Source organism: Falco biarmicus, chromosome 8 (genome assembly GCF_023638135.1).
Source record: "Falco biarmicus isolate bFalBia1 chromosome 8, bFalBia1.pri, whole genome shotgun sequence".
Classification (NCBI taxonomy): Eukaryota; Metazoa; Chordata; class Aves; order Falconiformes; family Falconidae; genus Falco; species Falco biarmicus.
Window position 1 is genome coordinate 23,619,224 of NC_079295.1, and position 27,074 is coordinate 23,646,297.

The 27,074-nt window shown below is 39.1% G+C and overlaps 1 protein-coding gene across 2 annotated transcripts in view; it reads right to left on the minus strand.

Moving 5' to 3' along the window:
* CSRNP3 (cysteine and serine rich nuclear protein 3) overlaps nt 1-27,074 on the minus strand; it is a 111,801-nt gene that overhangs the window by 57,610 nt on the left and 27,117 nt on the right. For both annotated transcript variants that reach the window (XM_056350316.1, XM_056350317.1), the window contains exon 2: nt 23,684-23,854. In XM_056350316.1, coding sequence (XP_056206291.1) covers nt 23,684-23,831 — 148 coding nt within the window. In that variant the 5' untranslated portion in view covers nt 23,832-23,854. The remainder of the gene's footprint in view (nt 1-23,683; nt 23,855-27,074) is intronic.

Sequence of the window (27,074 nt, forward strand, 5' to 3'; positions counted from 1 at the left end):
GGCTTGCAACATACTTAGAACAGCAAATTGGTACATACCCCGTGCTGCTGTTCTTATTCTTTTCCTGCAGTTCCAAACACCTCTTAAAAAAAAATTGCATTCTTAATCATACTGGAACAGATCTAAATCAACAATTTCTAGCCTAGTCGTGGCATTCAGTGTGTCAAGCAATGACATAGAGTTTGCAGAGAAAAGCAGTCTCTTTAAGAAAACAAGCTGAGATAACTAGGAAAACTGAACCCTTTGAGGATATGAGAAAGAGGTCATACACACAAAAGCCTGCCTATTTTTCTAACTATAGAAGTTAATATAATTTAAAAAATACTAATTTCCCCGCAAACTTTGGCTGATGATTATCCTTCAATTATCATACCACAATAATTACAACATTAACAGTCTTAGAACTTATATATAACCTAACATATAGCCTTAAAAGGTTCTCTGATATATAGCCTTAGAAGCTAAATATCTTAAATGTCAAGCAGGAAACGGTGGATTCAAAGACCTAGGGGTAACAGTGAAAACAAAGAGATATCAGTTGTCATCTCGTAACAGTTATTTTTACATGCCAACTAAAAATTCTATTCACATAGTGACAAAGGTGAGTTTTACAAAATCATTTAATAATCCATTAAATACATTTGCAAAAACTGCTCCAAAACAAAAACAGCATGGGAATTGAAAATTTTAAAAGTTACTAGTATTAATGAACCCTGACAGGCAAGTGGAGAGGAAAACACCAAGAAGAGCTTGCCTCTATTTCAAGAAGCAGAGGCAAAGAATATACATTTACGACAGCAAGAAAAGTGTGATGCTAAAGGGGATACATAGACATGCATAAGCAGGTCAAAGTAACACCACTTTTGAAGCAGTGTTACATATACATGAGAACACAGTAAGAACGTATTTTTTAAGGCCAGGATTTGCCATACTTCAGATGGAAAATGCTAAAAAGTCTGCGTAAGATTTTTTTTTTTTTTTTTTTTGCTTCACAGCTGAATTCAGTTATCTATCTCACAGGAGAGAAACTGATTACTGGGAAACAATCTTACAGTAAAAGTCTGAAAGGGATATATCTATTGTTAGCATAGACATCATAAACGAGATTTTCTTTTTTTTTTTTTAATTTAGCCAGAAAAAATACAGATGGAAATAAAAAGGCCACTAAAAATATAATTGCATAGAAAGTTGTAGGACAGGGAAGGAAAAAACCAAGTGCCTTTCCAAAAAGTAAACTGAGTAGCAATTAGGCATAGGAGAACCAAGAGTGGAAAAAAGCACAGGTAAGCCAACATTTCAGAAGATTAAATATGGTAAACTCCTGAAGATGGGTTGTGGAAGATGAGGCTGAAGTGTTTATTTTGAGATCTAGGAATTGCATTTATATCTAATATATATACACACAGAAAATAAGGCACATGGGTCCTAAAATAACTGAATAACAGAATAAAGTAAATGAGTGAGAATACCAGAAATACCACACTGTGACACTAACTGCCAACTTAACACTAGGAACATAATTCTCACCATTAAAAAAGCAATAAATTCCCTCGCATCCAAACCCTCCAGCAAACTCAGAGGAAAAACTCACAGCGTAATGTGCACCGAGCAAAAAGGGGAAGATATGAAAGGTATCGCATCGCTACACAAAATCAGAGAATTTGGTGAAAATACTCCAATGGCTTCAGACTACTATGGGTGGGGGTGGGGAAAGCCAACAGAAAACACTAGATGGGCTGACAGCCGAGTCAAATCTAGCTTGAACCAGAACTGGAGTGAAGATTCCTGCCTGTCCACACGCAGTGTTTTGTTCAGTCTGTGCACAGAAACAAACTCACTCTGCTAATGCTAGGAATGCTGGGAGCCTCTATATAACACCCAGTCATCAGCCAAAGCCAAATCTTCAGAAACAGCCAAAAATTCAGAGGCCCGTGTATACATTAAATGTCAGTTACAATATAGGGGAATTTTTACTAGACAGCAAGTAACCAGTGAGGACTCAAGCCATAGCCTCACTGTATACAACTCAACAGTAGGAATAACAACTAGCAACAAACAGAACACATTCTTGTTATAGAAGTATTACAATGAAGCTGCCAAACACTTAAGTGCTACAGAACTGTTACTTTCACTATACAGGTGTTATTAATACTTTAATGGTTATATTTCAAAACTTTTCTCTGGATTGTAAAATGGAGAACCTATCTGTTAGCATTGGACTGGCAGCAGAGACCTAGAATCAGTTTCCATAAACAGTTAAAATCCTGAAATCCATTCTTAATGAGTAATTTTCTGAGACTTCAAGCAGTTTAACTATTCCATGCCTAGCTTCTCCATATGGGGAAAAAAGAAAAACCCAAACCCAAACCAAACATCTTATTGTTACCCCACAATTGCGCTCTTAGTGACTGAGAATAAAAGGTATGCTTCAAGACCACCAGTTAGAGAACCTGTCTCACTGAACAAGTCAAAATAATTGCAGGAAGAAAAAAAAAAAATCAATGAGGAGTTATTTTGCACTTTTGTCAATAAGAAAGTAAAAGAAAAAAATGTAGTGGCAAGTCTGAAAACTTAAGCCTGATAATGAACTTTACAATTCCATTTCTAAGTAATAGCAGTAAGTGTATGGGAAAGTAGTGTTTCTTCTCAAACAGGGTGATAGCCTGTCACTTGAGTTTACACACGCACACAAAAAAAATTCTTCAGATAGGAAAAATTTAAACCACCTAGCATTACTTTAGTACACACAAAGTGGTTAAAAGCCATATATTTCTCTTCTCAAAGATAATCCCTACTAATTGCTCTAGCTGTGGAAATACATTTTGTGGGAAAGGATAATGAAGACTACTTGTCAAATTGGTCATGTCATTATTTTGCTGCACAACCCAAACAGTATAGCCTGACCCATTCCCAGCATGCTAAGTATCAGCCTACAGAAAAGGACCCATGCATAAGCCATTCTGACCTTTCTTGCTAGTTCCTTCTGACCTTTCTGACCTCATTAGACTGCTATAAAGAAAATAAAGGAGCTGTTGGGTACTCTTGATGGATTAGAAATAACAAGAATGTGCCTAGGACTTAAGTACTAAACTGGACCACTGAATTATAATGCTTTTCAAACAATCAAAATGATAATAGGGATGATGATGATGAAACCGAGGTAGGAGGAAATAGACTGTTACAATATTTTAAGTGTGAATAATATGTTTTTTTAAAAAAATTGTTCATCAGCATCATTAACAATTTCTTCTGCTGTAGTTTTAGATGGTTGATTTTTTAAGGTCCCATTTGAGTGAGAACGGATATTTAAAAACAATGGTCCCAGCACAGTTATTCTCATTAAGCGTGAATATAACTTAAGCACCTTGCTGAAAGAGAGCTTTAATCTCTCCTGGCCAGATTTATTTGATGAATTCTTCAAATTCCCAAAGGAAGGAAACTCTAGAGCCTAGAAGAAAAGTCTCTGAAGTCCCTGTGTCACATTTCAAACACTACATCATATTAACAAAATCTGTATCTTCACAGACAAAAGGGTAGAGATACTATAAAAGTGCTTATTCTTTACTTCACATAATATACAATTTTATAGCTTACATAATAAGCAGTACAAAATGCATAAATTCATTTTTCTCTCTAAATATTAGGTTATGTCATCCCCAGTGAATAATATTTTTTTTAGCTAATTCTGGTATCTGAGCACAACTCAGAAAGGAAACCACAGCCCCACAACTTGCAATACAAGCCCCTAGTTACCCAGAGAAAGTTTGCAGAGGTTGTTCTCAGAGCTGGAACACAGGACACATGCCTTTTTATCTTTTTATTCTGTATTTCTAGCTTGTAGGGAGAAAAATAGGAAAAGAAATTACAGTCACATAAATCTTTCAAGTTCCCATATATTGTGATTTCTGATTAAAAATTCTTGTACTGAACCACTGGAAAATGTTTAAGGGAAGAGAAGAATTTTACTTTCTATGCTTAACTACTAAAAGAAGACACTAGTAGATAGGCTGACCTCAGGCAAAGGGTTCAGGTTTTGTTACGCTATGCATTAAAATGCAGGCACCATCACATAAAATTAAATTATGTCCTTTTAAAAAATAAAGACTATGCCATTTGTTCCTGAAAAACCCTCTGTTCAGTTGTTCTGCAGTTTTACAGATCCTGGCATAGGACTACTGTTGTTGTTTGTGATAGCGGTGAGAATCCCCTTCAGAAATTTATAGCCTTTGCTAACTCTCTGCATGTCTCACGCCTCTCCTGTGCTGAGTACGCATGCTAGCGCCAAGCCAGCACCATTGAAGGGCGTGAATATACTGGATTTGTGCAGTAACTCTCACTGGGGTTTATCCCCACCAGATAAAATGTCTTAAACCAGCCACTGGATCCAGATACTGTGATACAGCACACGGAGCTAAGTTAGACGACACAGTGGTTAAAAAACAACTTAATCAAGTTTCTACTACAGATTTCTCAGTTGCTGTATCTGGGCAGCTGTTCCAGCACAATCAGATTAGCTATTTAAGGTGTCTCTCCATTCCCCCGATGTAAAACAGTGGACTGGGATTTGAACAAGTTCATTTTTCATCCCCATCACCATTCAGACCTTGTGAATGCAGCATCATTTCAAGAGTTGTAGATGGGGTTTCATTTGGTTTTTAGTTTAGGGTTTGTTTCGTTTGTTGTGGGTTGCTTCCCCCTGCTCCAGCTTTGTTGTTAGGCAGAGGCTGGGGTGTGGAGATAAATGGTGGAAAGGAACGTTGCTTTTGAATATGCAGGGAAAGCAATAAAAAAATAAAAAGCAAACGTGTTATCAGCTAGCAATTCCTCCCTCTTAAGTATGGTAGAGACAAAAACTGTTCCATCGAAATTTTGTCATCTTACAGGTATGCAGAAATTTCTATCATTTGTCTGTCCTATAACTGAAAGAGAAATTCAAATCCAGTAAGAAACAGAGAAGGGAAACCACTCCAGAAATGGAAAAATGGTTTTGCTTGATGCATCAAAGCACATACTTTAATACACTTGCTCTTTTGAGGCTGTGATGACTGCTGACAATTCTGAGGAAGGCTGATCCACAGGGAGAAATTAAGTGGAGACTGCTGTGACACTGTATGGGAAGGGAGGCATAGAGAGGGTGTCCACAAACTGCAGAAATAATAGCTTACTGCCCGAGGAAGAAGGTACAGAAGTGACAGGACCCTTGATCTGGCAGACTGCCACAAAACAACTGCAGAATAAGCACTTCTAAAACTACTTTAAACTTAACGGGTTAACACAAAAGCCTTTGCAACAAAACTGTTCGTTGTAATTCTGTGCAAATCCCACCTATCTGAGGTTAAGTTATTAATCTTCCCACCTTGTCCTTGGTTTGGAATTTGCTTATTCCTGTGAATTAGCTACAGCAGTTAACCTGCATTTAAAAAGCACACAGAACAAAATTCTCCTTCACTAAAGGAAGGGCAAGGAGAAAAAACATTAAAAAAACCCAACCAAACAACAACTAGGTAACTGTTCTGTTACCATGTTATTTATGCTATGATCTCATGTATCAGACAGATCACCTATGTTACTTTACTAAATAAAGCCTGGCAAAGGAAACTCCTTTCATCTGATCTCTTACATAGTCCAGAAACCTAATTCCAAGTACCAGAGGGAGAAGTGGGGAGGAGGTGGGTACTCTTACCCTTCCTCCACATCTCAAATCAGAACAATATGACAAAACTTCGGCTCCACACTGCAGGATTATGATGGCAGATACAACCAGGAATTAGTAGTATGCAGTAAATGTCCTCCAGGGCCTGATGATGACCCAGAATTTTAGGTACAATTGCATCAAGTTTTGCAAGTACAGTAACATTTAAGCATCGAAGAAATTAATTCCAGAAATCTGACACGTTTTCATGCTTAGTGAAATAAATGAAGCATTTTGTTTATGAAAAAAGTGATTTTTCAACAAGTCTAAGATTCTTATCAAATCACACAGTAAGTCAAGAATCACATGCTCTCCTCTTATATGCATCATTGTGAGAATCAGATCTGACATTCTTGGGCAGAAAGCTGATTTCTTAACTAAATGTTTATTCATGGCACTGAATGAGAACACAAACCTATACCCAGTGGCTGTGTGTTACTAGCAAGCAAGAGGACTAGGGAGTCCAGACTGCTGCAAGAATCAAGGGCGCCTCTACGGGGGCCACGTAAGGTCCTTTTCTTTATCCACAGGCTCTCCTGGATATTACCTGCTCAGAAGCAGATAACGATCTATCTGCTTTGTGAATGTTTTGCAAGTGACTCGAAAAGTTCAACTCTCTGAGTCTGTGGCACAGATTTTTCCACTTAAGATAGTAGCACAGGGCCTACCTATCATGTGCAACTGCATTTCACAAACAATTCCACCATTTGCATTTGACCTAAGTTGCTTTGGAGGATTTTTTTTTTTATTTCTATTTTAAACAAAACAATAAAAGCTAACATATGATAAGCGAGATCAGGGCAAGTATTATCTAGTAAACAGTTTATGTTAGAAACCGGTTCCTTTACAGTACCTCTGAGCTTTAAAATATTACTCTTACCAAGAAAAGATTGAACAAAGTGACACAATGTTATTTCAAAGAAATTTGATAAAAAGTACACAAGACAAGCCTTCACTCTATTAAAAATGAGGCTTAGATGCCAAAACATTATACTTTTAAGCAATCCTAACATATTTTTCCTTTTATGTAAATATTACAGATTTGAATTTTAATATTAATATAAAATTATGTTCCATTTTGTTGACAGAACATAACTTGGTGCATTGGTTTTGGTGACTGCCAGTGTTATGCTCTGGAGGAACAATGCAAAGGATTCTATATGTTTGAACATCTATTAATTGCCAAATCTCTTCACCGATTTGTCATTGCTAGTGAGTCACCGTCAAACTTCCTCTAATCTCTAAAATCCATTAAGAGTCAATGAAGTGGGGAGGGGAGAACATGGGAAATCACCAGAACCCTGGTTACACATACAGTATTATCATGTAGATACTAAGCCTAATGTTTTCAAGTTTTTCTTCAGTAATGACTATGATTAAGCCTTATATTGCAAGATTTCTTTATATACCATAATCCAAAACCAGTTGAAGTTGTTATTATACTGCAACACAAATGTAACGCACTTCTGAAGTCTTCCCAAAATTTTACATATATTCAATCTAAGGAAGGGCACAAATTAACAGTAAACTATTCAGTTTATGCTAATGTAAATTACTTGGTACTTGAAAATTCCCCACAGTCCTACTCTCTGGTGCAGCCACTGAAGGAATATTGGTCTATTACCTTTCTAAATCACATTTTTAATTGCACCCAGTAGTGGAACAACAGTAACAGCAAAGATCATTTGGAAAGTTTTCCTGCAGCATTGACCAATCTAACTTAATGGAGCACCTCTTAAGTCAGCAGTACTGTTTTCTGGGTTGTTTTACTTTTTCCATTATAGTTCCACCTTCCTGCATGCCAAGCGCACAAGTACGAGGAAAACACATCACTTGAGTATAGCAGAAGAAAAATATTTCAATATCGAAAGTGTTATTCTTTCTTAATGAATATTATGTGAAAATTCTAGCAAATTCATCTTCACTTACGCACTAAAAATGAGGAAAACTAGGCCAAATGTTCCTTCATTAAGCAGCATACATCCTCCTCTTCACTGTAGAAACTCATCAGGTAATCAAAATCAGACACAACATAATACATGGCTTAAGCTACTGAAAGAGAAACAACTGCCAACTGCCTTCAGTAATGTATGATAAGGATAATCAAGGTAAGGGAAAAAAGTCCTATAAACAGTTCATTTGAGTCAGGCTATAAAAACATTCAACAAGGTAAACAGGAAAAGGAGATCGCTAACTGTGGTCATGGACTATTGCCCTATGTGTGCATGTTCACATGATGCAGTACATAAGCAGCATACTACTATATTTAGACCCACAGTCATTCTGGAGAAGCCAGGTTTAATGGCTGCATTCGTATCATGGTTAACCCATAATCCAAACAGACCCTTCAGGAGTAAGGATTAACTACACTTGTACACTTTCTGATTTTTTCTTCATCAGTACACATGTAGCATTTAAACATAACATTTTAATAACAAACGCCTATAAGACAAGTTATACATGTTTTCCAGTATCTGAGGCAAAGCTTACAACAAATTATGAACATGTTATCCAAGAGAAGATGCTATCATAATTTTCTTGCTCTTTATCAAGCATTTTAAATTACTTTGTGATGTTATTAAATTATTGTACTGATTATACACAGTTCTCTGAACACATTTACTACCTGAGATGTGCTTGCTAGCTCTTTGTGGCTGAATAAATCATATCCATTACTTCCAGTCTTTGGAAAAAATAAATCGCATCATGATGTGACAAATTAAAATACAAGCCTTGAAAGTACTTCTTCAGATAACTTTGTATTCCCTTTTCCAAAATATTAAACAGATCATACTTTTGCAAGCAAGTGAAGAAAGATGCAAATATGCAATAAGTAATTCAGTAACAAACACAGGCAACAAGTTAGGAACATTTTTCCTGAATAAATCTAATTACATTGGAAGCTGCTAATGTATACTAATCCAATAGCTTTTAGCATGAATTTTAAGCATTTTTACACAAACTTGCAGCTGGAAACTGGAATTTATGCTACTGTTGTTCCAAAATTGCTAATAAAATCTCTGCAGAGATGTAAAATATAACATCATGTTTTGTACCATCAAATGGTACTACTGACCTTGTGATCTCAAAGAACGCCAGTTTCTCTCAGGAGATTTTTAGACCTCTGAAATCATGTTTTCAGTCTGTAGACATTTCCTTAATCTGTCCTTAAAAAAATGAAATTCATGTCTCATTACTGTTAAAATGATACCAACAAACTTTCAGAATTTCTATCAAAGTATCAGCGATGCCTTACGCACACTCATAGAATAAACAGAAAATTCAGTTTGTTTGCAATGAAACCAATTACCATATTAGGGGAAAAAAAAGAACAGCATGTGAGTCACATGTATGAGTAAGCCACAGAAGTTATTTTAACCAAAATAATTACTGCAAACAATTACTGACTAATTTATGAAATATTGTATATTTGAGAAGAGCAGACCTGGCTTTTTAGTATAAATGATCATGCTCCCTTTAAGCACATAGCCAGTATGCACATTTGGTTTCTTGTACACGAGCTACTTCTGCCCTGACAGAACAAGGAGCCTGAAAACCTCCCTGTATTTCACTGAACAGAACAAAATTCAGGAACTGCAAGGACAATTAAACATTAATCCTGCTTATCAAGGCAGGTGACAGACTTGCCATCTGTTGAAGTCCTTAAAGCAAGGTTTGGTATCGTTCTAAAAGACATTTTTGGATATAGTCTTTGAAAAAACCCATTTGATCCATACTGCACACTTGTGGACGTCTCTGTGGTAAAGGGAGAAGGGACTGGCAGTGCAAGCCAGCGATGGGTCTGGCTTTGCCATTACAGATGCCTGTTCATGTCACTTCCCATTCTGGCCCCTAACACTTGTGACCGTGTTTTAAAAAAATGTTGGAACCTTATCTTGGTTCAGTGTTTCAGCTCACCCTGCAGAGGATCAGAAAGGAATATTCATTTCGACATTTCTGAATGTAGAATCTGGTTTCTCTGGTTTGAATGATAATTTTTCGCCTTCTTCTGTGGCACTAAAAATTGAGCACAGCTGGAGACAGGCTTATGGCCAGAAGCAGCAGAGACACTTCAAACGTGCCTGGAAGGTATTTTGCGCTCACAGCTAGTTCATAACGACATGATTACAAAAGAGCTTTGGTACAGACTCCAGTTAGACCTCTGGCAATTTTCATATCCTCCTTCAGCACAGGCCATGACTCTCTGGGCATACAACTCTATGTGCTGTCTTTGCTATGATCTTGAGCATCAGTGGTGCAATGCTTGCTATTGCACCATTCTCTATTTAAAGCATGCTTAAGACTTTTCAGAATCAAAATAATTTGGGAAAACAAAGGATTTGATCATGATACGGGAAGTTTAGGTGATAATTAAAGCCTGCATCATAAAGGCAAACTAGATCAACTCCCAAAAGCATTTAGTACTGGCTGTTTTACTCAACTAATATCCCTTGCCAATACTACTGCTGTTTGCATGTATCGCAGTGTAGGTGGATGGACATAGTGCATACAACTCAAGCCTTCTGGAGCAAGAAAGAAGTAAGAAACAAAAAAATGTTTTATTTTTTGAGGTATTTGAACAGTAGGTTGGTAGCTAATCTAATAACACATGACTGAAGTGATGGACCATAGCACGCCAGGCCATATAGATCACACTGAGCACACTGTATGAACTTCAGAGCAATAAACAGGACTACAAAAGAAAGACACGCGGGCAGAGAAGATAAAGTGGGAATTACAGGAGAAATCAAGAGGTGGTTCCATCGTCAGCTGCAGGATGCATATGATCTTGTACACGTGAACAGTGAGGAAGGACTGCAAAGTATGGGCAGTATGAATCTGTATAGTTCCACCTCAGACTCATAGTCCCATCAAATGTCATGACAGGCTCTGACGGCAGAGAGAGACAGTTTCAGTAATCAGCAGGTGGTCTGTAAAGTAACGAAGGAAAATATGTGGTCCCAAACAAGTCTGTATTTTAGCTTTTCTCTGTCCTTAATTTCTATGAAACTCACGTTTCCTTCACACTGCAAACTACAATAAGCAATTCAAAGCAGAACTGGGTTTTTCTCTAAGTACCAACAAAGCCACCCAAATAAAAACCATTACATGTAAATCCTTTCTCTGAGAACCTGTTATAACAACATTTTCTGAAAATCCAGGCCTGGCTCATCTGCAAGCCAAAGTTCTAGACAGATCACAATATTTAATGACTTCATTAGGCACGTGCTCTAGCCCAACACTTACCCTTCTGTGTTAATCACATTGTAAGAATGTGTATTTAAAATGCCAACTCAAGCTTTATTTCAAATGTCACACACTGTCGTCTCTTCTGGCTGCTCTTTAACAATGTCTGCAGTATATTCTCATTTTTGGAGAAAATTTTCACTTCCTTAAAAGCTGAATTTACTAAAACCAAAAGCATTTTTGATGCTTACTCCAAGTCCAATAGTTTAGGTAACTTCATTCATACAGTATCCTACTGACTTGTAATGTTAGTCAAATAGATATATTCACAAGAATGCACCTTTCCATTGCAAGTCATTATAAACCATACACTGGTAGCTATATAAATAATACATGATTATAATGCACACTGTAATTAATTAAATTGTGTTATCTTCTTCCTAAGAATACATAATTAGACGAGACAACAAAGGTAAAAATTTCCACTAATATTAAATAGTAGTGTAAGAATGAAATGGTATCTCTGCTCCAAGATTTTTGTGTCCATTCCACACTAATCACTCAAAACTAAGACTACTTAAGTAAATGTGTAAAAAATGAACAGCAGTAGATATCAATGTGTGCTGCATTTAAAAAAAAAAAATCACAGAAACTTTACCACTTTTTGGTAAAATATAGGTCACCTACAGTTTCCATAGTAACCACTGCTGAACTATAGCTCTACAGATGACCACTGCCTATGGCTTTCTTTGCTAGCAGGTGATGTACAAATACAGCCATCCTTCAGTTAAAATAAGGAAGAGCTAAAGGAGTGCTTGGAATTACCATTAGTTTACTTCCAAACATAACTCCTGCTTTAACATTTTCAAAAGTATCCCCTGATATCCTTGTGCAGATAAACTACTTGGCTAACCAGTTGGAAACACACAAAACCTAACTTTCAGTACCAAAAGTGTACTCTCTCATCTGCATCTCAAGCCTAGAGTCTCCAAAAGGGAGAAAATTGTCTTTACAAGAAGTTGCAAGAAAAATATTTACACAGAGCAACCCGCTAAACATCAGTAACACTGAAGTTCAGAAAGCACTCACATTAGGTTAAGCTCTCTTTGATAAGCACCCAGCAAGTTCAGCGATGGTGTATTCAGTACATCCATTGCAAGGGGGTGTTAATGGGTTGACATAATATTGTTTTGCACACAAGCACACAGTGAAACCCAGTCATCTAATAAGGCTGGAGCCAGGATAGTAGCAGTTAAAACCTCACTTGGGAGGAAGCGGTATTAAGTCTTCAGTCAGTCTGATGGTGAAAACCCCTTTCTCACCACCATTGCTCTGGGGCATACACAGTTGATGATGAATTTATTAAAATACAAAAGACTCCACATTACAAAAATACTCTAATTGGCTTTGATAGTGAACTGGGCAATAATAGGACAAGCCAATGTCCTTGACAACTGCTAACTGGTTTTCCCCTTTAGAAAAGTCATTTCACTATTATGTGAGTTCAGGCTAAACCAGTTATTAATTAATTAATTTATTTATTTATTTATTTTGATCGGGTATTATGAAAACTCTAATACAGGCTTTGAGGTCTGGATGCTACCCACCCACCTTAATGCTATTAGTGCTACAACTATATTGTGGTAGGGTAGCGTCACTGTTCATATACACAATCAAAACACCAAAAATGCTACATATTTAGTGAAAAGAAGAATAATAATCAATAGTGTTAAATGGCATCAACAAAGAATCATGTCGCCTCACTTGCTTTAAACTCTTGCAAGCTCAAAACCACTGATAGATGAACACAAAACACCACAGCAAGACTGCTGGGAAGCCAAACAGCGAAGCTGTCATGGAACAAAGAAATTTGTCTGGTTTTGCTAAAAGAGCTTTGGCAAAAATCAAACAATCCATGTAACTTCAATGAACTGGCAAATTCCAAAGAAATAATGATTTGTATATATTCTTCTAACTGGAGCTGCTGAAAATGTCACTATGGTATTTGGGGGTGGGAGTGGGGGGGCAGACATGGGACAGGGCGACGACACACCAGTGCTCTGTTTTTTTACATTCCTGTAAGGATCAGGATCTTCAACACACCTCATGCTTGGTGCACACCAGAAAACTTCCTTGAGCACCAGGACACCAGCAAACAGCAAGACTATAATACATGTGGGAGATGAGGCTGGTCTACAGAGGAAGAAAGCTGGAAGACAAAAAAGCCTCCAGCAGGCAGAATACTTTTATTTTTCCCTAATGTTTCTATCTATCAAAGTTCGTTAATTTTTTGCTCACAGGTCAGTAATTTCCATGGATCCATTCCTCCCTGCAGTTCCACATTTACTCTATATGCTTGCTGTCTTATACGACTAAATTATCTGAACAAGTCTGTATTTTCTGTGTACAGACACAGCCCTTCACCTTAAGCAGGTCCAAGCCTAGGCCCAAGAGCGCCAAAAAGCCCTAGTACAATACAAATGACATAATAAAAATCAGAATATAAAACTCTTGATCCCTGAAGGCTCATAATACTAAAAACACAAATAAGAAGATAGCTGCATCTTTCTTGTAAGCATTAGAACAGTTTCATCTTGAAGCACCAAGAAAAAACTCCTAAGTTCATCTGCTTGTTAATTCTGCTTTGCAAGCACAACTACTAGTCTATTAAAAAAACCATACCACAAACAAAATGAAACCAAACCAAACCCACACAGAAGGCTGTTCCCAGCTTACTGCTAGAGACTTAAGATCTCTTACAACATGGTCACACAAACAACAGATTTGGAAACTATCAACTGATAGGGAAAAACCTTTGAGCAGGAGCAAGCCACTGGATAGAAGACACCTCTTCTATCTTCTAAAAGAAGATCCGCTACCAGTAGAAACCGTGCCTTAATGTCACTGTCCTTCTGGTGTGACCTCCCCTCAGTCATGCCTACTGCTAAATCAATTGCTTGTGTAAGCAAAAAACAGCAGAGCAGCATTCAGCAAGGAGAAAACAGTACCCAATGGCTCATGTATCGATGCTGGTAAATGCTAAAATTACTTTAAAAGTTTACAGTAATTGACAGTAAGACAATGTAATTTGTTAAAAGCACTAACTCTAATTTGGCCTTAAATTTCAAAACATCTTTAAAGATTGGTGGTAAAAGGTGTAAACCAGTATAAAATGCCAAAAATGTACTAAACACAAAACAAAACATCGCACTAGATAAGAGGAGGGGATATTGTAAGGATCTTTCTGAAGCTTCATTTGCTTTGTGAGAGCACATGAAGAAAATTCAAACAAAGCTGCTGAACTGCCAGTGGGACTCTCACTAGAAATAAAAGCTAGTGCTAGGATCGAGCAGTCTTGAGAAAGCAAGCATGAAGAAAAAAATTTCAGACAAAAAAGAAGCTATTAGAAGTTATAAACTGGTAACAGAAAAATCCATTTTTCCCTCCTTTGTGATCTGATTCATCAATTGTTTCCCTACAGAAGCTGATGTCATGGTATCAGGCCACCCACAGCTTTCACTGGTATCCAAATGTTATAATGCTTCATGTCTGAAGAGGACAGCTACTCCTAGTATCTAAGCCATCTTACAGATTTCACATTTAGAAACACATTTTAAAATTCTGATATTATTTGTCAAAGACCATGGAGCAACTCTTCTTCTAAAATAAAGCCCATCTACACTCCAGCCTTATCGTTTCTCCAGAAAAGGATGTTGGGTAAGACTGGTTCAAATTCAAGCTAGGAATCAGATGAAAAGAACAACTTCTGAGAAACTGTGAGCTTAGATACATTCCTCTTCATCAAGAAAGCCACGGTCATCATGATTTCATGTGTCTAAAATTGTATGCACATCACAGGTGAGAAAAAAGAAATTCCACATTACATGTGAAATGAAATTATGAATTAGACTGTAAAGTTATTCAAATTATTTTGCATCAGCTGCTATCAAAAGCCTAAAACTAGTCACTAAGATTCAATCTGGCATAATACTCCAATTGTTAATCTAATTTTTATTCTGAATCACAAATCAAGGACAAAATCCAACCATCATGTTTAATTTTTAGCAAATCTCACAGACAAGAGCCCATCAGCAAATACCCTTTCATACATTGTGTTAGCATCATTCTGAACTAGGGATCCCAGATCTGCCTGCAGAAGATGGTTGCAGACCCACTGAGAGTACATAGTCCTGAATATGGACCAGGATTTATACATACATTCTCAGTGCAAGGTGCTTTTCTCTAACAAATAGATGCAGAACAGATCCAGAAGCGCTACAGAATCTCAATCAACATTTCCCAGTAATTTTCTAATGTGTTTTTGAATATGTTCCACACACATCGATGTAGTGAAAGAGGATGAGTCACTTTCACTGAATAAGAATTTGCAAACTGCTGGAGCATTAAATTCCTTTGATCTTGTTAAACTGGCTCATCCTCATTCTGTTCATTAGCCCTCCCTCTTTTCCCAGTTATGAGCCAGCCAATCTGTAGCCCTTTCTGCAAACTGACATATTTATCAAGTAAAATCTGTTACCACTGCTTTCTTGCTCTCACTGAAAAACACCCTGTTGCTTGTCAAGTTCCTCTTGTCTCAGGGAACCTCCTTCTCTCTTTTCCTTCATACATGACATAGCCAACAAGCCATCTTCCCACCCTCATCAGTTCTTCATTAGCTCCTCTCTGTATTTCCCCAGTAACCACTAGTTGTTCACCTGTGCATTCTGACCACTCTCTCTGTTCTCTTATAATCCAGCAAGTCACGCTCTTGTTCCTCTCACTTTTTTTTTTTATTCCCACCTGATGAAATCCCATCAGTAGTTCCAAAGTACCATTTTGCTGACCTGCAAGAATTGCCAAAGAATCTCAGAAAACAACCTGGTGTTGCTTTGAGCCATGTCTTGATAAGTACATTTCTTTAAGGGTTAACATTGGAACGTGAGTATCTATATGATTTGAAAAATAAGAGTACCTTAAATTGGAAGTATAAATTATCATTAATTTTCCAGAAACCAGTAACAGGCCTATTTTCTCATCTATCTGAAAAATCAGTGTATGTGGAATCTGCCACAAAACAGGTATCCACGTTTAGGCAGCAATTCAATTACAATACTGATTAGCAAAAAGCACCTTGATGTTTTCACTGTACTCCTTTGATGGAAAAATACTGTATAGTCAAAAAAATCTGTTAGTACTTTAGTCTTTACCAATCAGAAATCACAGTTGTCATAGAAACCGTAAAAACTGAAGTCAGCCATGACATAACAAGAAGATAATGGAAAATGTCTGCTGGCTCAGGTTTTCATGCTGGAAATGCTTCAGTGGATTTAACTAGGGAGTCAGCCGGTTCTCCAAATCTAACAAAGAATCCTAAAACAACAGGTAGGATTACTTTTTTTAATAATCTGGTCAGAGCCTGGAAAATAATAGTATTTATTACTCCTGCTCTACACATTGGCTACATTAACAGCAGAGACACTCTTCCCAGAATATTCAGTACAAGGCTCCACTTAAGAGGACTGAATTTCTTTGACCACATGTCTGAGATACCTTGGAGGGACTTTTGGACAGCGTCCTCAGTGTTCCAGAGATCCCATTTTTGGCATTTCAAAACTGAGGCAAATAACTTCAAAAGTCTATGTTGCTATTAGTTTCTGTCTCTCACATATATGCCGTTCAGAAGATGACTTCTAATTTGCAGGCCTCCGCCCCAACCCAGGGTGGTCCAGCTCCACGCCAAACGTTATTTCGGGTTCTTTCCCTATGACATGAAACTCAGTAAAATAAAACTCTACTGTTGACTAACAAAGACTACAAGAGTCTTTCACTCTCCATCTCCCAGAGCCAAAGCACAGACCAACTCCACACACCAGAGGTCTTCCTGCCTTTTACTGGAACCACTTTGATACTTCATGATTACTAACTGGCAGAACTGGCTTACTGCTATCATTTGCCCTTTAAGCAGAGACCACCCTGCTGAAAAGAGAATCATCATACACAGGAATATCGCTGGGCTGGCCTCACTGTGGGTGAGCAAACTGAGTTGATTAACCACAAATAACATGAAAAGCAGCAATGTGAATGTGGAAGTATTCAGACCTTTTAAGAAAAACAAACAAACAAAACACAACTTCAGAAGCCTTGAATTGAGTTTTATGGAGAAACTGAGGGACTTTTTTTTTTTGTTTTCAGTTAGTTTCCTTAAGAGATATTTTCACTCTCTAGCTTTAATTTATTCTTTCAAATAACACGGTACACATATTTTCAATAGAGAGCAAACAGGTACTGGTATTCCCTATGCTTTCCTAGAATTACCTTAAATATAAAACATTTTATCATGATTGATATAGCACTTTCCAGAACTGTTAAACAGCTCCACTGACTGATCCCCCCCCAACCCCACCCTGCTTAAAAATAGTATTTAATGGCAGGGGTGAGCCTAGCTGGTCTGTGAGGTGCTTCAGCAATCCACAGAAGGTTAATGGACACAAATAAGAGAAACTTTCCAGTTGCACCTGAGAAAGTCTGGCCCAGCCCAAATTCACCTGTCAACTTCCCTAACCATGAGTTTAGAAGAAAGTTCTGATTTAAAACAAATTGAAGTCCTGATTCTAGTAAATGAGTAGCAAGCAATCCATGAGTGAAACAGTAATCTTCCTTCAAAGGGCAAAGAAACACAAATCATGTCTCCTTAAAAAGAACGGCATTATTTAGATTGTTTCCTGCATACAGCGTGCAGGCTTCTTACTAGAAAACAAGCACCTGACTCACACAAATCCCTAAACCTTAGTGGGAGAGACACAAGACATATTTCTTCAGTTACCACAATCCAGACCCTAGTCAACATATGTATAAAACCCTGTAGCTACTCACTTTTCAGTTCTGTGGCATTCTGTTACAAGCTTTATAGTTACAATATCACTCAACACTTCTGTATACCATTATCACGTTTATCGCACTTGTACAGATATATGTATACAAACATATATATGCTTTTCCAAATTGCCCATATATACACACATATATAGTTATGCTTTTTCCAAGCCATACGTGTACACGCATACACACACAGAGACCTGTATCTTTAAAAAGGCACATTCCTTTCCAAGGATGCCATAGAGGAAATGAAAAGCAATATAACGCTACTGTAATAATTTAACAGATTTGGATATGCCCAACATTTATTTTTGAACAAAACATGTTAGCACAGGAAAAGAAAGATTAATGTAAAATGTTCAGTATTAATTGTTAACAATAGCCTTAATCCACACGCAGCTTGTAAAATACTGTTATAATATTACATCCCACTACCACAATTTTTTGTGGGGCTCATGGCATAATAAAAGATTCTTTTTAGATTGCTGTTGTGTGTCTCAGCAGTCCCTTGGAGAAGCAATGAATCTGCACATGTATCGATAGGGTGAGAAGAATTTGTATGAATCTTTTCAGTTCTGAACAGCAGAGCAGCTTTCGGCACACAGTAGGAGCCCAGACTTCAGGGAACATGTGTACAGAATAAACAGATTACTGCATTAAGTGGGCTGAAGAGGAGAAACAATTTTACACTGATCTCAGATGAGGCTAGAGCAAACGTCTCACGGATTCTAAAAGCCTGCTGTTATGCATATAACATATGCTAGTGAGGACAGAGTTGTCCACAACGGCACAGCGAGTTTTCTTATTTTGCCCCATACTCAAACATCATGCAACTCAATCCTGCAACTTTCTCACATAAATCATCTCTATTTGCAGATAATCTTATTGATTTCCACTTTACATCTAGAGATTTTGGACTGTTAATAAATTTGTCATTTCCATTTTCCAGAAGCTGATGACTAATATTTTACACTTAGTGAAAAGCTGGCTGGAAAGCCAAGCCCGAAGCGTGGTAGTAAATGGAGTTACACCTGGATGGCAGCCGGTCACAGGTGGTGCTCCCCAGGGCTCAGCATGGGGCCAGTCCCGTTTAATAGCTTTATCGATGATCTGGACAAGGGGATCGAGTGCACCTCAGTCAGTTTGCAGATACCACCAGGTAAGGAGGGAGTGTTGGTCTGCTTGAGGGCAAGAGGCTCTGCAGAGGGATCTGGACAGGCTGGATCGAGAGGCTGAGGTCAACTGTATGAGGTTCAACAAGGAGAGGTGCTGGGTCCTGCACTTGGGTCACAACAACCCCACACAATGCTACAGGCTTGGGGGAAGGGCAGCTGGAAAGCTGCCTGAACAAAAAGGACCTGGGGGTGCTGGTTGACAGCCGGCTGAACATGAGCCAGCAGTGTGCCCAGGTGGCCAAGAATGCCAACAGCATCCTGGCTTGTATCCAAAACAGTGTGGCAGCAGGACAAGGGCAGTGACTGTCCCCCTGTGAGCAGGTGAAGGATCTAAACAAACAGTCTTACAAGGACCAGCTGAGGGAACTGAGGTTGTTTAGCCTGGAGAAAAAGAGGCTCAGGGGGGACATTATCGCTCTCTGCAACTGCCTGACAGGAGGCTGTAGGCAGGTGGGGGAAGGTCTTTTCTCCCAGGAACAAGCCACAGGACAAGAGGGAACAGCCTCACGGTGCACCAGGGGTGGTTTGAATCGGGTATTAGAAAAAAATTCTTCACTGAAAGGGTGGTCAAGCATTGGAACAGGCTGCCCAGGGAGGTGGTGGAGTCACCATCCCTGGAAGCATTTAGATACCACATAGATGTGGTGCTTATGGACATGGTTTAGCAGTGGACTTGGCAGTCCTGGGTTAATGGTTAGACTTTATGATCTTAGAAGTCTTTTCCAACCTAAATGATTCTATAAAATAACAACAACAGAGGACAGGAATCTGAAAACCACTACTAGCAGAATCTGATGGAAAAGAAATGAATTCTGATACAACATATGCCATTCCAGATCCTCTGAAAAACCTTTAGTAAGTAGCAATCTGTTGCAGTCACCACTCCAATAAACCCATTCTCCCCAGAAAAATATAGAAGTACACTTCCAAAAAACAATGGATTCCAATAAAATCAGGAAAAAATCCTGTTACATAGGAACTGTCAAATGTTCTTTGAGGTAAAAAGCAGGAAAATAGCCAGAAGTTCCTCAGCTAGTTTACATGAAATACTATGTTTTCTTGGGCTACAGGGCTGATCCTTCACCACCCTATATAAATACCTCTACAGAAAGAAGTAGATGTGGCTTCTATTTTGATGCTGCTAAACTGTACAAGCTTCAACTATAGAGAGCCAAGCTCTTTAAATTCAATCTCCGTTGTTTATTTCTGGTTTACCAAAACACTTGAACTGCTTTATTTACTTTGTGATTTATAAAGTCTGCTGTCACAGCAGTCAGGGATGTTTGGTGGTGGCTTTTTTTTTCCCCACAAGTACTTACCTAGAGAGCTGCATTAGAAAAGTACTGCCCTTGCCTACAGAAACATGAGCAAATAGGTTGTGGCTTTGTCCAGAATGAAACAATGAAAATGGGGAAAAAAAAACCCCAACCAACCAACCAAACCTCAAAACAAAAAAACCCAGAACCAACCCACACATAAAAATGGAAAACAAATGAAGGCTAAGCAAAATAAATGTATCTGCATCGTGCCCTGAAGCCTATTCAGTAGACAAAGCACTGGCAGACTGCCAAGTGGAATAAATTCCAGGCTGCAAATCCCATCGCTAAATTTGGAGAGTTCAAGTTCCAAGAGCCAACAGCAAGAGCCTCAAACACAATCAACACAGAGTAATGATGGGGGGGGGGGGGGGGGCAGCTGCACATCTCAAATCTACCTGTGCCTCAAAACATCCCAGTCTTTGTTCTTCCCACTGGCATTCTACATTCTTCAAGAAGCCTACAGAAAACCTGGCCTTCTGAAAATCATCAGTACTGGGCCACCATCTGCACTTAAAGAGGTGAGGCAGCAAAACTGAAAGTATCAAATCAGAGCATGAGATATACACACACATTTGGCAGTGGAAAGCTGCAAATGGATCCCAGACCTAGGAGAGACTTGAGCTAGTAAATTGATGAAGCAAAACACTGTTCCCTACAGACTTATCAGAAGAGGCCCAAAAGCAGTCTCGTTGAGGTTTCACAGCACTGTACAAACTGTTCCTGGAGACATGCTTGCTGCTACCACAGGCTGTTTACCAGTGAGCTTGTTCTGGGATGAGAACAAGCAACAATACTTCATCACTCTGAATCTCTGACGTACACAAGCCATAAAGTCACAACAAGTAATTCAGGTTGAAAAGGACTTCAGCAGGTCTCTAGTCCAGCCTCCTGCTCAAAGGAAGGTCAGCTAAGATATCAGACCAGGATGCTCACAGCTTTCGCCAGTCAGCTCTGGAGAACCTGCAAGGCCAGAGACTACACAGCCTCTCTGGGCAACCTGTTCCAGTTGAGGACAGCCTGGCTGTCCTCATGGTGAGAAGTTTCTCCTTACATTCAGTCAGAACATCTCTCGTTTCAGTCTACAACTACTGCCTCGCACCCTCACATCACAGGCCACTGGGCATGCCTACCTTCCACGTAAGCTACTCACAAGGGCACTGCATGGTTTCCACCAACTCCCCCCACTGCCTTCCCTTCTCCAGGCTGAACAAGGTCAGGTCCCTCAGCCTCTCCTCACAGGGCAAATGTTCCAGCCCTCTCATGACCTTGGTGTCCCTCTGCTGAACTTGCTCCGCTTTATCAGTGTCTTTCTGGCATTGGGGAGGGCAGATCTGGGCACACAGTTCCAGGTACAGGCTAGGGGGTGCTGAGCGGAGGGGCACTGTCACTTCCCTCACTCCGCTCGCTGTGTTTCTGCTCGTGCAGCCCAGGGGGCTGTTGCCCTTCCTGGCTGCCAGGGCGCTGCTGGCTCACCTTCACCTTGCTGTCTGTCTGCCAAAGCTCCCGGGGCCTTTTTGCAGAGCTGCTGCCCGGTCAGCCAGCTCCCAGCCTGGATCGCTGCAAGGGGCTCTTCCTTCCCAGGCACCCAACTCTGCATTTGTCTTTGCTGAACTTTATGTGCCCCCTGTCAGCCCACCTCTCCAGCCTGCCTAGGTCCCTCTGAGAAGAATAGCTGATGCCCTTCAGGAAGAAGCCCCCATTCAAGGTGGTTCTCTGCAAACTTGACGCAAGTCACACTGTCACCTCCTTCAGGTGATGGATAAAGATGTTAAGCAGGACAGGTTTCGGGACAGACTCCTGTGTTCCCCCTCAAACTGGAGGGGGAACAACCCCTTCACCACCACACTTAGCTGTGCCAAGTCCTCAGTGTGCTGTGTGCTTTGAAAACTCTGCTCAAAGAGAAGGTACAGAAGTGTCCTTTATCCAGAGGAGCTTTTTTTCCTTATCAGGTAAGGAATTACACTGAGTCTACTGCCAGCCATAACTCACAAATAGCTCTATCCTAACTTTATTAGACACGACATTAAAAAAAATGGAGACACCCTTGTAGCTGCTACATATGAAATTTCAGCTGAAGTCCAGATCACTTACAGCTACTCATTTACACATGTGGTTTGTGGCAGGTATGAGGCTTTACGTGAGTTTAGGAACTGGTAACCTCAACATGAGAAGTTCAAAGGAAAATATGCCATAAATTAGCTATTCATGTTCAGTTGGTTGAGTGGGAACAAGAAAAGGATTTCTGTTCTTTGTCTCACCTAACATCTTCTCAGGGAGAGTAACACATTTCTTCCTCTGTTTACTCTTGTAATGAGTGGAAGAAAAGGACCGAGGGCTGTGTGGTTACATTGATTCAGGTGGCAGGACGAATGATCAGAGGGATCAGCTATTCTGTCACAGATCATGCACATTCTCAGCTCTGAACAGACAGGGCTCAAGCAGAAACTCTGGCCTTCAAGCTTTGTTACTGCCCATTTTCCCTCTTCTCCCAGATCATCACCCAAAATGAAAGATGTTCTCATATATACTGTCCTGGCTACAGCTGGAATAGACTTGATTTTTCTTCCTGGTAGCTGGTACAGTGCTATGTTTTTAATTTAGTATGAGAATAATGTTGGTAGCAACAACTAAAATATCAGTATGTTAAGTAGGGCTTACTCTAAATCAAGGACTTTTCAAGTTTTCAGTGCTCTGCCAGTGAGCAGATGCACAAGAAGCTGGGATGGAGCAGAGCCAGCGCAGCTGACTCGAACTAGCTAAAGGGATATTCCACAGCATAGAACATCATGTTGAGTATATATACAGGGCCGGGGGTGACCGGGAGGGGCCAATCGTTGCTCAGGGACTGGCTGGGCACTGGTCAGCAGGCGGTGAGCAACCGTATTGAGCATCACTTGTTTTGGGTTTTTTTGTCGGTTGGTTGTCCCCATTCCCCTGCCTCGGATTTTATTCCTCTCTCTCCCTCTTTTGTTTCTTACAGTTATTATTGTTATTATTTTTACTTTATTTCAATTACTAATCTGTTCTTATCTCAACCCATGGGTTTTACTGTTTTCTGATTATCCTCCCCATCCCATTGGGCAGGGCGGAGTAAGCAAGCAGCTGCATGGTACTTAGTTGCTGACTGGGGTTAAATCATGACAATAGTTAAAACATTTCACACTATCTTGATGTAAATTATGTAGTATACAAGTGGAGTTCCCTCTGAAACTCACTGACATAAAATTTTTTTACATAAACAACTACCAGAGGAAATAGTTCTTTTTGAAAAAGAAGTAATTAATCATAGTGTCAACATTCAAATGTAATAAAATAGAAAAATGCTTCAAAATAAAAGCAGATAGTCTACACTGTGTTTCTTCCAAGTAAGACACACCTTTCCTTAGTTTGTATAAAAAGTAGTATCATGCCTTACACCCCACTTTAGTACTTACGAGTAAAATGATTAGAAGTGGATGGATGGGTATTACTTCCACTGTCAGCACTTTCACTGCTAGAAATGTCATCATCCGATTCCCACACACAGGAGCAAGGTGAGGAGCCATCAACTTCTTCAAACTTCCTCTTTAAAATTCCACTCATCGCTGCAATGCTGTCACATGCACCTGCAACAGGAACAGAGGCAATGAGGCACTGAAACATCTGCCTGCTGTCCAGGTCTTCAAATTACTTTATCATAGAGGAGTTAATGTATCAACCAGATACTACTACCTGTAGCTAAATGGCTCTTTACCAAGAGTTTTAAACAACTTTTCCAGGAAGGAGTCAAAAATGCTTATAATCAGTATATTCATCGTCTCACTGAATTTCTTACAGGCAGTCTTTTCCTCTTAAGACAGAACATAAATGCTACCTACGTTCTACCAGCACAAAGTTCTTTGACAAACCGCATGCATAAAAAAAAAATAAAATAGTATTTCAGTTATGCATCAAATTTGGGCCAAGCATAAAGTATATATAATCCAAAATAATTCAGCAGAAATGTGCCTTTATACAACACTTTAAAACGTACTTGGCACCAAGAAACATTACATGACAAAAATCAGTGTTCACTAAATATAGTGCAGAAAGAAAATGTTCTCTTTCTTGATTTAAAGGTCCAATTTATGTAACAGTAATATCAAATGCCCACATTTTCAATTAGATTGGAGAGCATGAGATATTTAGCATCTTTTCAGGCCGGGCCCTGCAAACACACTTCTGGCTCATTTTGTCATTTTAATTTATGCAAAAGTTTCTTGCAGAGCTTTTGTGAAATTCAGTTATGAGTACTGGCACACATGTAGACTATTTCCATTCACACAAGTAAAGTATCAAGGGACTGAATCTATCCTTATGAACTTGGCTTCCTAATAGTTGTTTCCCTTTCATATATAACAGCTGATCTCTTATCATCTCCATTTATGGAATAGCAAGCAGAAAAAGATCAAAATACTTTTAAAAAAATTCCTAGATCATTTTAATGCATCTGATCGGCTGAAACAATTTTTTCTTTATCTTTAATTAAAAAAAGATCTTAAAGTTTACTGACAGCATCGTTACTGATTACATCCTACTGAAGACTGAAAATTAATTTTAAGGTCTTAATTTAAAAGGTACAGATAATAGCTACTGACTGCACTAATCAGTGGAACGTTGCTGTAAATAGCTGGGGAAAAAGGCTGCTGTTTGATGCTTTCAAGCATACAGTATCAAAAAATGATCATTCTTCTGAATGCCACTTGCCTTCAGCTTGTTAAGCTGCCAATACAATTCGTTTTACACCAAAGTTGATTCCCTCCAGTAAATTTCATTCTACCTTTATGGATGTGTCTATAATTTAGAGAAAAAGATTTCAGGATAGGTGTGGAATCATGACATAATGGTAAGAACACATGCTACATAAGATGATCTTCAGCACTGAACTTGTTCGTATGCAGAACACACTAAAAATTAAATGACAAACATACTAGGTTTTAATACTGTCAGTGACACAGACAGCTTTAAATGCATACGGCTGTCATTATGTTCTCAGCTTGTTTTACTATTTATTGAAAAAAAAATGTTTTCCTGAAAGGGATTTCTTCAGGCTACGACTCTAAACAGAACATGCTTACATCTCAACCTTTGCCCTTTTGTCCAAAAATGCATTACTATAGACTGCAAAGAAAACATGGTATTTTTATCCTGAGGACAAAGGAGCATTTAACATCGCTCTGTAATAACCTTTGCAAAAAGTAAGTATACATGAGATTGTTAAGCATCAACCTTTATTAAAATCACATGAGAAACAGAACACCAGCATCACCACACACACTGAAAACCCACAATCATAGAGAGGGGGCTGAAACCCCCCCAAAAAACAGGTTCAGAAACAACAACTCTGAACTGTCCCCCACATCATTACTATATCGCTTGCCAGCCACCTTTTCCTTTGCCTCCTGCAATGCTTACAGCACTGAAATTGTGGAATCACCATTATTTCCATGGCAACAGCCCGCAATATCAAAACCACAGGATTATAGCTTGACTGCAGAAGAGGGTAAAGAAGCAGCTGGAGTGTGAGAAAGAAAATGCTTACATTCAAACATCTCAGTGAAGACAGTGAGAAATGGGCTGACAAAGAGTTTATCGTCTAAGTGAGACCTAGGTCAAATCCATGTCTGAGCCCATTGAAATTGTGGCTACGGGAGTCATGAAGTTCCACGTCCAAATAAGTTCAGTCGTAACTGCACTGCGAGGCAAACCTAATAGCTGCAATCATCACTAGTGTGCAGACTGTCAGAGAGCATGAACTAATTTCATAGTCCAAGATGATTTCCAGACAAAAGCTCTTCCTTCATTGTCTTCTGCAAGTATACCACACAGTGACTGGATGCCTAACATGCATCTTGCACATCAGTAAAGTCGTTGCAGATAGTGAGTCTCAACTGCCAGATCTGTTTACAGCTAGTAGAGAAACAATTTTTTTCACACCAAAGGGTTTTGAATTTGCTGGCATTTAGCATAGCCTACATTTGCACCAAATGTCATCACCTGGTAACATAAAAGCTATTTCATTAAGAAGATTTATGTAATAAACTGTAACAAATGATTCCCAGGATCCCTGGAAATAGCATATGCGTTAGTTCCGCACCCAGCTTGCCAAGAAAGATAAGCCAGGAGGTAGGGGTATACTGCAGAACCTGGGTACCACCACAGCGCATAGCTATCCATTATATATACTTGGAATCACTGTTGCTCAATCTTTGTTCTGAATATCTTCCAATAAGATTATCAAGAAGGTTGTTTGACAAAGTAGTCGTGAAAAAATTTAGGCATTGCCACTTGCCTAAGATCTCTGCTACCAAGTCTCCCTCCCCAGGAAAACACTACACAGGGGAAAGACGACACTTCTGTTGCTCAGGAGCTTGGCTATCACAGAGATAGATTAAAGAGATCTAAAACTGTTTGTACACACTATGTACCAGCAGGAGATCCCTTCAGAATAACATCTGTATAAACAGCTGCTACTCCATAAGCCAATACTCTTCAGAAAGAGGCACATCTGCACAGATCCATTTAACCCACGCCTTGTTTACACAGGCACCCTGTAGTACCTGGGTGAGATCCACATCTCCAGGAACTAAGAGATAAGAAGCATGGTGACACACAACCCGGCAATGTTCATGAAAGCATTTTTTTGCACTCTCTGTTGATGATGTGATATATCCCAGTGGAAGACAGAGCACAACAGGAATAAGCAAGTCAAACTTCTAGCATCAGTGAGGCCACAAAGTTTGTAGTATCTCTAAAGGTTCCTTAAGTCCAGAATCAGAGAACCAGGGCAGGGAACTTTTGATTGTT